Source organism: Cebidichthys violaceus, unplaced genomic scaffold, assembly GCF_023349555.1.
Source record: "Cebidichthys violaceus isolate CVI_PGR_0920_01 unplaced genomic scaffold, fCebVio1.0.p SCAF_34, whole genome shotgun sequence".
Lineage (NCBI taxonomy): Eukaryota > Metazoa > Chordata > Actinopteri > Perciformes > Stichaeidae > Cebidichthys > Cebidichthys violaceus.
In genome coordinates, this window is record NW_027176528.1 from 753,373 (window position 1) to 766,233 (window position 12,861).

Below are 12,861 nucleotides of genomic sequence, written 5' to 3' on the forward strand. Positions count from 1 at the left end.
CCAACGCATGTTAGCCCAAAGCTAACACATTGACTCACATTCCAGCATTATACTTCACATTGGCATCACCTGAAGCATGATGGGAACCCTGTTGCCAAATTATAAAAGAAACCAGTAAAACAACAAGCCTACACTCAGGGTTAGGAAGTCACTGTAGCCATGGTGGCAACAATGTGATTGTTGTCCCTGAAATGTCTAAATGTTTAAAAGAGTTAAACGTTTGGGACATTTCTGTCTTCTGATGAACCGTACCGCCTTTTGGTAGCGTTAAAGTTCCCCAGCAACAAATGCAGACGAGTGTTTTCCCACAGCGCCCCTCAAGTTTGATCTGTACTCACATGCATGTTGCAACATTGATACAGTAACATTACCTCTGAATAGTTGCACACCTCGTTAGCTTTCCACTGAATGCAGCTTTGAACTCTCACCTTTTCACCGATTTTCTTTCCACAGGCTAATGCATATGTGAGTCTGCGCTGAGGAGATGAAAAGCTGGTTTCCATGGTTTCATAATAGTTTTGCACCTTTTTATTAACGTTAGCCTTTGCCTCAGATTGGTCTTTACAGCTGCTAAATTGTCAAATATTACAAAAATGTATAATTCAGTCACAACCTCTACTAAATGTCCTTTTATGAAATCATTTAAAAATGTTGCTCCGGCTCCATTAAACCACTGAAGGTGCTGCCGTTAGAAACAAATGGTCACGCTACTTGTGGAACCAAAGAAACCATCTGAACCACCGAGGCTGCTGTGTGCTCCACCCTAACCCGTTGTGTTCCACTGCCTCCAGGCGGCCCAGGTGGTACTGATCTCTTTGTTTGAGCTCAACACCCCGGAGTTCACCATGCTGCTGGGAGCTCTCCCCAAAACCTTCCAGGACGGAGCCACCAAACTGCTGCACAACCACCTGAAGAACTCCAGCAACACCAGCAGCAGCGGTGTGGTAAGTCAAACGAAACGCTGCAGAATTTGATGCCGTTCCACGCAGAAGCCCTGCTCTGATGAAAACGTGTGCGCCAATGACCAAACGGTAGTAAACGCCACGCTAGGCGCACGTAGATCAGTAGAACCGTCAGATTTCATCATGGTTTCCTTGTCTTCCAGGGGTCTCCCAGCAACACCATTGGCCGGACGCCGACACGCCACACCCCCAGCAGAACCAGCCCCCTCACCTCTCCGACAAACTGTTCCCACGGAGGACTGTCTCCAAGGTAGCCGATCGGCCATCTGTTATGAACCATTCTCTACGACGCGCCTCCCGTCCTGATCATAGGCTTTATGTAAAGATGGACGGTGCCTTTCCACTTCCTCCCACTGTACAAAAGTCAAAGCCAAAACATCCTGAATTCCGGCACTGCCGTTTTGTGGCGTTGACGTCATTTGGATGATGGAGGTCCCGCCCATACACCGCCCGAGCCAATCATGAGCCACAGCTTGCTAGCGTGAGCCGCTACCTCAGTTCTGCTGCACTGAACTGACGTTAGCGCCGCGGTAGCCGTTTGGCTAGAAAAATACAACAACTAACCATAATATCTTTATCAATACATTTATGATCAAATTGATCCATGTTCTATTACACAGACTCATGATTCATGTTCCAGAAACGTCATCTGCGTGCGGATATGATCACACGCCTTACTACGCTTACCAAGTCAGTGGAAGTGTTGCTAAGCTAGCTAGCAAACATGCTCAGTGTTATAAAGGTTACATCTCCACTTTTCAGGTTGGCCCACGTCCCATCCGCTAACAGGGAGAGGGCGGGATTTATTAGCTAGTGTGGCCAGCCACAAAGGGGGGGGGGGGGGGGGGGGGGGGGGGGGGGGGTGATAGAGATGTCTTGGCTTCTTTTTGGGGGGAGCTATCATGTCGTCCATCTAATATACAGTCTATGGTCCTAATGCATGGCTAAACATGCGGATGCTGCTGCTGTCCTGATCTGTCATGTGTGGTTGCACTAACAGGTGGGTTGCTAGGAGCATGATATTGTGTGAGTTGCTCAGAGAGGTTAGAACTTTCTCCCCCCACCCCACGGATCAAATACAACTTCTAAAACTCCTCTTATCTACTTGGCTGCTGATACACTTTGATGTGCCTTAGACAACCAGGCTCTTTGATGTTTCCCTATATAGGGCTATTGATATAAAAAGACAAACAGGGAAGGGCTTCTTATCTGCTCCTGTGCCAGTGCATTGTGGCCAGTGAATGATAGTAACGCTTCCCTACAATACTTCTCTTATTCTCTCTGACTGAGCAGCTCATTCGCCTGAGGCACTGTACAGTCTTTTAACCTGCAAGCAGAAACCCATAAACACAGAGAATGCAGCCACTCAATGTCCTGGTAGTAATTACATGAAGTAAACCTCATGTTCTGGCCTAAACATGTGGAAAATGGCCCCTCACTCATGATTAAGAGACTGTTTTTCATTTATATGAAGCTGACTTTGTGGGATTCTGCTACTTTCCAGTTCTCTCCTTTTTAAATTAACACTTTCATTTAACCTCAAAGCTCAGACTTTTTGTCTCTTCTCTTCCTGCACACTTGTTTTTTCTCTTCCTCCTCCACCCTTCTCCTGTCTCGTCTTGTCGTCTCCACTCGTTCTTGATTTCCATGTGCCTCGCCCCCCCCACTCTGTCTCTCCCCCCCCTGTCTGTCCATCCTTCCCTCCCGGCTGCGCTGTGGCAACAGTCGGTTATGGGGTTGGGGTGTCGACGGACTCTCAAAGCATCCCCCTGCCCCTCCTCCTCCTCTTCCGCCCCACTCCACCCCTGCTGCCCCCTCCCTAAGGGTCCTCCGCAGAGCGTATTCACCCAGGTAACGAGGCGGGCTGCGAAAACAAGGGCGATTATTCCCGCGAGGAACCCTGATCCTTTTCCTTATCCAAATTTCCTTTGTCAAAAAATTTCTCACTGGATGCATATTTTCTAATCAAATAAAAATGTCATTTCACATTGCTTCTAAGATGTGATTAATGCTGTGGTGTGCACAATAGTAGACAATAAAACAAAGGTTTATTAACACCTGACCTTTCCCTTTCTAAACACTAATCGGTTTGTAAGTCCAAAGCAGCGCTAAAGCACTGTGCATGGTGGCAAAGCAACTGCATGCTTGTGCGTCCTCTTCAGATATGCATTTCATATAAGTCCCGTGTGTATTCCTTTCTGTGTTTGCGCGTCCGGTAGCATGATGGAGTACGACACCGAGAACATGAACTCGGAGGAGATCTACAGCTCGCTGCGCGGCGTCACCGAGGCCATCCAGAGCTTCAGCTACCGGAGCCAGGAGGACCTGAACGAGCCAATCAGACAGGAGGGCAAGAGGGACGACGCCGTAAGTCGGAGAGTTGTCACTGCCGCATTTCCCCCCAATATTCCTGCCTGAAAAATGACCTTTCTATGCCTTTTTATCCAACGTGTTGAACTCGGTCTGTTTCAATTTGCATCAAACACGTAAACCTGCTATTATTGTCCCACCTACCCTTCTGTCTCACAGGCAGGGAGAGAGGGCGTAGCGTCCTCTCCTGGCTCTGACGCCCGCCTCGGTCTAGACACGGTGGAAGGAGGCCGCACCGCCTTGGACAACAAGACCTCCCTACTCAACACGCCATCGCCCCGCTCCTTCTCTGGGCCGCGGGGCCGGGAGTTCGCTCCTTATGGCTACGGAGAAACCATCTGCACGTACGACAAGACCGCCCTGAAGGAGGCCGTGTTTGACGACGACGTGGAGCAGTTCAGAGACTGTGAGTCCATGAGATCATGACGCTGAGATGTTCTTTGTTTCACCAGGGGAGGGGCTTAACACAGCAGGCAGACATCATACTGTACACATACACACTGTACTGTACACATACACACTGTACACATACACACTGTACTGTACACATACACACTGTACTGTACACATACATACTGTACTGTAAACATACACACTGTACTGTACACACTGTACTGTACACATACACACTGTACTGTACACATACACACTGTACACATACACACTGTACTGTACACATACACACTGTACTGTACACATACATACTGTACTGTACACATACACACTGTACTGTACACATACATACTGTACTGTAAACATACACACTGTACTGTACACACTGTACTGTACACATACACACTGTACTGTACACATACACACTGTACTGTACACATACACACATACTGTACACATACACACTGTACTGTAAACATACACACTGTACTGTACACATACACACTGTACTGTACACATACACACATACTGTACACATACATACTGTACTGTACACATACACACTGTACTGTACACATACACACATACTGTACACATACACACTGTACTGTAAACATACACACTGTACTCATACATATTGTACTGTACACATACATACATACTGTACACATACATACATACTGTACACATACATACTGTACTGTATACATACATACTGTACTGTACATATACATACTGTACTGTAAACATACACACTGTACTGTACACATACAGTACACATATACACTGTACTGTACACATATACACTGTACTCATACATACTGTTCTGTACATATACGTACTGTACACATATACATATTGTACACATATACATACTGTACTGTACATCTACATACTGTACATGTATACACTGTACGTATACATACTGTACACATATACACTGTACATATACATACTGTACTGTACATCTACATACTGTACACGTATACACTGTACATATACATACTGTACTGTAACATATACATACTGTACATATACACACACACTGTACTGTGTCTTTATCGCCCCAGCTGATAAAGAAAACGTATGAAATGTGTCAGGAGACCTTAGAAAGCGTGACGTCTGGCTCGTAACAGCTGCACTCTACATGTGTTATTACATTCTCCCACGCACCACTGAGGTGCTCAGAGACCAAACTCATGTGTTTTGTTCTCATTAGTTCAGTGACTCACAGTTTCTTCTTCCCACTGAGGGCCTCATTGTTTAATACCTTTGAGCTTCTTTATTTAGATTTTGATGAAACTGTCCTTCCTGTGCTGCCTGTCATAGCTCTGATCAAAGAGGTGGACAGAGTGTCTCAGGGTCCAGGAGGAGTTGTGTGAAAAGAATCATAAGAGCACAAGCCGGCAGCTGTGATTTTCCCCTCATCATCCTGCCAACCTGTCTCTCCACCCACCCCCCACCCCCCCCCCACCCCCACCCCCACACATTGTGTAATGTGTCATGTCTGACAACGTAAAAGGAGCCGAGGCTGCGCTGCTGTTAAGTGATGTAGAGACCCAGGAAATGACCTCACCCACAAGTGTGGCATTAATTATGTGTAGTCAGCTTTGACTTTTGTCGCTCTGTTCCTGAGGAGCTGTGGTCTGTGGGTTGTCATCGCATCCTTTGCTCTGCACCTAACCTCCCCCCACCCGTCTGTCCCTCACCTCCACCTTCATCCCCCTCCCCTCTTCTCCAGGCCGCCGTCAGGAAAGTGGCGAAAACAAGATGACGCTCCCCAAGGTCTTTGCTCCCGGTAAACATGCCTCCCACCGCCTGACTGACAGACTTGATGACTGATTTACTGACTGCACCCTCACTCCATTCACCCTCTGTGTGTGTGTGTGTGTGTGTGTGTGTGTGTGTGTGTGTGTGTGTGTGTGTGTCTTTCCATTATCTAATCAGCTCTCTACACTCCCATCACCCTTTCTTTTTCCCCGTGGTTTTCTAACTCTTAACCCGTGTTCACTGAGTAAAACCTGTTCCTGCTGCCAGTGTGCCGATCTTGAGGCTTTTAGTAACGGCCGTGGCATTTCTCTGTGATGAACTGAATGTTTGGGTGGTTTGTTCGTCGTTAGAGTTCCAGAGTACGCCAACAGTGAATAACATTCAACAGTTGAGTATCTAGTAACGATACATGATTAACGGCTTCGTCACGCTAACACGTATGACACGTCGCTGCATTTTGTCCAACCCGACATGGACGACCACGGTCAAACTAACATAAGGAACGTCACATATTAGAATTAGGTTGCACGACCAAAGGTGCAAAGTCAGAACATGTTTTTTAAAATATATTCGGGTTTTTTTTAAATCCATTTTGAAATGATGAGGGATTACTTTACGAGTTCATTTATTTGCATTGAAACCAGTCAAACTTGACAGGGTTAAAGACTGATGCGTGATCAAATGACTGATGGATGACTCTTAAGATAAGATGCGAGTAGCTGTATTTTCCATGTACAATTTGCTATGTAACTTATCACTCTCATCCTGTCCTGGCTAGCAATCAGTCACGACCACTCGGACCTGGTAGCCGACCTGCTTAAGGAACTGTCCAATCACAACGAGCGGTCCGAGGAGCGTAAAGGCGCCCTGGTGGAGCTGCTGAAGATCACACGGGAGGACAGCCTGGCTGTGTGGGACGAACACTTCAAAACCATCCTCCTCCTCCTGCTGGAGACGCTGGGTGATAAAGATGTACGTGTGTGTGTGTGTGTGTGTGTGTGTGTGTGTGTGTGTGTGTGTGTGTGTGTGTGTGTGTGGAGGATATTGATTCCCTCTGAGCTCAACAGGCACAGGTGGGAATCCCACTCTGATAATCCCAAGAATTTGAGTGTATGTGTGGATGTGTAACGAGGGTATTTCTGCTTTGAACTGACGTCACTGTGTCGTCGTCTCCCCCCCCCCCCCCCCAGCACACCATCCGAGCCCTGGCCCTGCGTCTGCTGAAAGAGATTCTGAGGAACCAGCCGGCCCGCTTCAAAAACTACGCTGAGCTCACCATCATGAAGACCCTGGAGGCTCACAAAGACTCTCACAAGGAGGTACAAATGGGAAAATACACCACATTGCAGTACTTTCAAAATGCAATGCAATTTCACTTGGGGGGAGGGGGGGACTCATTCGCAGTGCTTCTCCATAGTCGGTGTGTTACCTACAGTAGATGGAGTTTGGAGACTGGATCATCTTTTTTAACGAAGAAATACTCCCCAGTTCTGATGCCGCTCCGTGTCGTCACACACACACACACACACACCTACCTAAGCCACGCCCTTAGCTGCCAGTAGCTCCTCACAGGAAGCCGATTGGTCCGCGCTCTGGCTTACTGAACACAAACAAGCTCATTACTTGAAGCCTGAAAGATGGATTGTTTGGGATGAAGAATCACTGCTCAAAGTCAGACAAGAAATGAAAACTAATCCATCAAAATGTATAATGATACAAGATGGTTCTTTGCTTGAGGGTTTCCAGAGCAAGCTTTTGGGTTTTCTGCGGGTCTGATGAATATGTGTGTATTATTGTCTATAATTACGGGTGCAGACGATTTTTAAAGGGCCATTGTAGGTAAAAAGAAAAAGCAATTATTAGGATGATCTCAGAAAGCCCTCATAATTTTGGAGATTATAAATTTGAGAGAAAAAAACCTCTAAAATTACGACTTTAGTCTTAATATATTATAATTGTTTTGACCTTCAATGCTCCTAATGCGCTGTTGTATTTTCCAGCAGAGAGTTTGCTTTAGATATTGAAGTCCTGTAAAAGCCTTGAACAAGGAAACATCTGTGATGGAAGATGCCCTCTAGTTCATCCCTCCTTTAAGGCACCAGTTGGTGCACTTATTCAAGTTGATCAACTTTTGCTTCATTGATCTTAACACGCACGCGTTCATGTGTTCTCTAGGTGGTGCGTGCGGCTGAGGAGGCGGCCTCCACCCTGGCCGGCTCCATCCACCCAGAGCAGTGCATCAAGGTGCTGTGTCCTATTGTGCAGACAGCCGACTACCCCATCAACCTGGCTGCCATCAAGATGCAAACCAAAGTCATCGAACGCATCGCCAAGGACTCCTTAGTGCAGCTGCTGCCTGACATCATCCCAGGACTCCTGCAGGTGTGGGGCTGAAACATTACACAGAGTTTTCACAGAAAATACCTGCTTGTCTCTTCAGACTGGACACTCGCAAACAAGCAAACGCACTGTTAAGGAAACTGAAATTATATCATCGTTATTTGCTAGACAAATAACGTGTAATTCATACGGGTTAAATAACACAAGAGTTCTTTGTGGACAGGCCGAGCACAAACATCCTCGCCAGCTCCAAAAGGGCTTATTTGGACAATGTTCATATTTGGACACTGGGAATTATTTGCCTTATTTGTCCCTGGAAATGTTTGCGTGTACTCTGCACTCTTCTGCGACTCCTCCCACGTTCCTGGCTGAGCCCTCGTGGGTGTATGTGTGTGCACACGTGTGTGTGTGTGTCTGTGTGTCTGTGTGTGTGTGTGTGTGTGTGTGTGTGTGTGTGTGTGTGTGTGTGTGTGTGTGTGTGTGTGTGTGTGTGTGTGTGTGTGTGGTGCCTGATGCTGTCTGGTTTCTCTGCAGGGCTATGACAACACAGAGAGCAGCGTTCGCAAGGCCAGCGTGTTCTGTTTGGTGGCTATCTACTCTGTGATTGGAGAGGATCTCAAGCCCCACCTGGCACTGCTCACGGGCAGCAAGGTAATGACTGTGGATTTCTTTGCATGTCCACAATCTCACACACACACACACACACACACACACACACTTTTTTTTTTTTTTTACCAAAACCTCTTCAACAGACGCAGAGCCTTATCATCTTCCCATATTAGTATTTCTCAGCAGGTTTCAACCGGCTCTCCAATTATAAAGCGAGCTCTTATATACTGTGTGTATATATATACATACATACATACATATGTATATGTGTTTGCTCTACTTTCACTACAGCATGTGTCCTTGGGTTATGTAAGGGTTAAGGCCTGAGGGTCATGATAATGAGGGTCAGGTTCACCTGAATGGAGGGATCCTGTTGGACCGCTGGTTATCTGAAAGGAGCCTGATACATCCAGTATCGACTGAGTAAGCACCGTCACCTTGTACTTTGCAGTGGAGTCTTTTAGGTCCAGGTAGGATGTAAAGGCAAATACATATTGAGTGGAATGTACTTGTTCAAGACTATCCAACTGAACACAGGTCAGGCCAAGTCCTCACAAATGTACCAAAACAACGGTGCCAATGTCACATGACGCATTTGTTTTGATTGACTGATGAAGGATAAAGTCTGAGTTTGAAAAGCACGTAGTGTAATAAAGAGATTATGTCCTCTTCGTTTTGGCAGAAGATGTCTGATATCACAATGATATCGTCTGTCCTTTCATAAGACAATGGTCCTGTGTTTTCTAGCCAATGGAAAGGTTTCACACCCGCTCTGAGTACGTCCGTTCACACCTGGCGTCTCAACGTGTGTCTCCAGTCACCACCTGTGATTGGATCTCACTTCCCCGCTCTATATGCAAATAAACACGCAACCGACATCATTTCTGTACAAGTCCATTCACCATCTCAGAACCCATCGGTCTGACGACAGAGAAGCCTTCGGGGGGGGGGGGGGGTTTGGCAATCCATTAATGCGTATCCATTTTTGTAGCAGTTAACTATCCACCATTTCTTTGATTGAACCTTTGTCTTTGAACAGATCGGATAACAAGGTGAGATAAGACAATGGATGTAAATCATTTAAATTGTGTAGAAATAACATGCCAGTATTTAATGGATGTCACTAGTTCCCAAACAGTCTTGAGACAAAAAGCAGCATGTCTACTTTCAAACCCCCATCACAAGTCTCCATTTAAACCAAAGCAGCATGTGTTTCCTGTTTTATTTGCACAATACTGGAACAATTTCAAAAGTCGCTGTCGCCGTTTGTCACTTAGTTCCCCTTTTAAGACCCGAACGGGGAGTCAGCCGGCGTTCTCCTCGACAGAAACGACGACTCCGGGCCGAGGAGAAGACTAACTAAGTGTTCTGTCTTTGCCGCTTCGCAGATGAAGCTACTGAACCTGTACATCAAGAGAGCCCAGACGACCAACAGCAACAGCAGCAGCTCCTCGGACGTCTCCTCTCACAGTTAATGGAGGGAGGTTTCATTCGGGGACCCTGTGGATGGACGACGCGGGAAGATCTTTCAGACCGTCTCCAAGCTGCTCCTCCTCCTCCTCCTCCTCCTCGCTCGAGCTCCACTGCGCTTCTCTCCCGTTTAGAGGAGATCCTGTCAGCAACCTATTTGTCATGTAGTTCTCCCCCCCCCCTTTGCTCTAGGAACTTTTTGAATGTAACAGTGGTTTGGGTTTGGACTGGTGGGGAGGGAATCAACACATTTGGAGTTTTTGGATGTAGGAAAAGCACTTTCTCTTCCTCCACGGTTGCCACAACCTCCGCTCCGCCCTCTGTGTGTGTGTGTGTGTGTGTGTGTGTGTGTGTGTGTGTGTGTGTGTGTGTGTGTGTGTGTGTGTGTGTGTGTGTGTGTGTGTGTGTGTGTGTGTGTGTGTGTGTGTGGAAGCCCGTTTGACCTTGAGCCCCCCCCCCCCCCCCGCATTTGGTAGATTGAGTTCAGACGTGACGCCGAGAAATATTCGTGATCAGAGTGGAGACGTTTCGGTCGGATCGACTACAGTTTGGGATGAAATGTCATTTGGCTGGCCCAGTGATGGTGATAAGCCCATATGCTGTGGGATCATTTCTGGTTTGGGGAGCATGAAAACCAAATATTGTAAGAAAAAAAAGAAGAAAGAAATGTGAATGGGAGCAATGTCCCAGAAAGAAATCATTTTAGTTCATATTTTAAGTTTATTGATTCATGATCGTGGCCTGTCCATTGATTGTAGTTTTGTTTTAATGCTAATTTGTAATTAAAAGTGGCTCAACAATTGAATCCCCCCCTTTAACAAATAACCTTGTTACACTCGACAAGTTGCCAAAACCTTTCCGCTACAGAATTGACAATCCTTCAAATTTAATGCAGAACTTTATTTTGAGGTTCAGAAGATGAACGATGCCGATTCCTTTGCCCTGAAAAAACACAATCGGCAAGACGTTTGTTGTTGCCTGTGTTTTCTCACAGAACATTCTGCATTAAGTTAGAGAACGGCTTGCGGTCCAACACGTGGTCTGTGGGGCCACTCTCCTGTGAACCTCTGTGGCTGCTGCTCGGTGGAGTGGCTCTGTTTGAAGAGGAAGTCCTTTGTAAATAGCGGCAGATGTTTTTCCCAGCTCGGGAGTCGGGAGAGAGAGAGAGAGAGAGAGAGAGAGAGAGAGAGAGAGAGACGAGCGACCGGAGACATTACCGGGCCTCATTCGCTTCAACGCATCATTCTAGTTGACTGGGACCTCGGAGAGAAACTAACTCTCCGAACGAAGTCAACATGCGGGAGAACGGACCCCGGCGGTGCTCTTGACCTGTGACGATGCAAACGCAGTATTAAGGGTCTCCTCCGGGTCCCCGTCACGTAACCCGTCAGAGATGAGCTGTTTTGTACATACACGTTTTGACCACCGCTTCGCAAACTTTTAAATAATGTCAGTAAAAAAACAAAAAAAGAGAAAGAGAGAGAGAGAGAGAGAGAGAAGTGAACGGGTTGACTATCTCACTTTTTTTGCACGGTAGCAAAAATAGCTTGCATGTAACCCTGCAGCACATGCCAACCCGCTGTTTTGAAGGGCCCAGGCTGTTAAAGTGCACTTGTGACGTCATCAGAGTACTCGTCTCTGATTTGATGGTTCAGTAGAGGAGGCGGTCCCATTGGCTGGAGCTCACGACGAGATCTCTCTTAAGTTGATGCTAGTTAGAGTCCGTGGATCCCTGACTGGGGAAAGCTTCCCCCATCTGATCAGAGTTGTTATTACTGGATATGATTTGGTTCATCATTGTACAGGAAGGGACCAGACTCGTTATGCCTTTTTAAATATTGAGATAATATTAAGGAAATACAAGTATTCCTGATGTCACTTGGGGACAGTCGAGTTTAGTTGAGTGGTGTTTTCATTCAGGGAATCCACTGAGAGTGGGCCAATTGTGGTTATTTAAGTAAATGAATGTACAGACTTATTACGCGTTATGATTTTTAAGCATTGGTACTGAAAAATGTTTTTTTTTTTTTTTTTTTCGGCAACACACAGCCCTGTAATATGCCTGTCTGCACTCTTACCTTACCGGTCTCTCCGCTGAATCCCCTCAACAGTCCCGGAGCATCAATCAGCCTCGTGATAATAAAGTTCACCGATCGGCACGCGCTATCAAACGGACCTCATGGTTCTCCTCGCAAACACTATGCATGTCCTACAGTACCCTGTCTTTCTTTTGTCTCAAGCGGTCATGTAATATTCATACCTGTATTTATATATTTTATTTTATTTTATTTGGTCCTCATGATAAACTGTACAGAAGGGGTTTTTTTGTTGTTGTTGCTGTTGACTTCCACCTGTGATAGGTTTGCAACAATGTAAAGAAATTGTTTGCTCTAGAAATAAACAGACTAAGAACTGATCTGCATGTCTTTTGGTTATTGATCCCAGATTTGAAACCCGTTTGATTAGTAACGTCAGTGGAAGCTGTGGGCCAGTCGTCCATCCGCTCACGAGCACACGTGTCCCAACGCCGAGGTGCGCCTCGCTGCTCTGCATTCAAACATTAACCCGAGCAGACCGTCACATGACCCGCTCCGAATCTCTGGGACGTCCAAGGAGCTCAGAAGAGACCTGAAAGCAGCTGATGGGATCAAACGGTGTTTCACTCAGCAGTCAGTCAGTAACACTACCGTTAGTCAGTCACACACTTTTTAGATCACAGCGCTCTTCCACGGCTGTTCTCAGACCTGTACTCGCAGGAGATAGTTACCTTTACTTACCATTCATTTCAAGGCCCATGCCCTTCTTTGTTCCCCAAAAGCTGCAGGGTGTTTCTTTTCCATTGTTTTTCAAAATGCACCTCCAAATATCATAACCACAAGTGAGTTTAAAGGCGAGTTTTAGGGCCACACTGTTGGTAGTAGTCAGAGTGAACGCTGCTATTAATGCA

At 46.3% G+C, this 12,861-nt stretch overlaps 1 protein-coding gene across 1 annotated transcript in view; it reads left to right on the forward strand.

The window, feature by feature from the left end:
• clasp1a (cytoplasmic linker associated protein 1a) overlaps positions 1-12,330 on the forward strand; it is a 69,736-nt gene extending 57,406 nt beyond the window's left edge. The window contains exons 34-44 of the mRNA XM_068725170.1: positions 792-944; positions 1,106-1,212; positions 2,688-2,813; positions 3,182-3,329; positions 3,492-3,738; positions 5,467-5,523; positions 6,274-6,467; positions 6,686-6,814; positions 7,671-7,877; positions 8,370-8,486; positions 9,833-12,330. Coding sequence (XP_068581271.1) covers positions 792-944; positions 1,106-1,212; positions 2,688-2,813; positions 3,182-3,329; positions 3,492-3,738; positions 5,467-5,523; positions 6,274-6,467; positions 6,686-6,814; positions 7,671-7,877; positions 8,370-8,486; positions 9,833-9,919 — 1,572 coding nt within the window. The 3' untranslated portion in view covers positions 9,920-12,330. The remainder of the gene's footprint in view (positions 1-791; positions 945-1,105; positions 1,213-2,687; positions 2,814-3,181; positions 3,330-3,491; positions 3,739-5,466; positions 5,524-6,273; positions 6,468-6,685; positions 6,815-7,670; positions 7,878-8,369; positions 8,487-9,832) is intronic.
• The last annotated feature ends 531 nt before the right edge of the window (positions 12,331-12,861 follow it).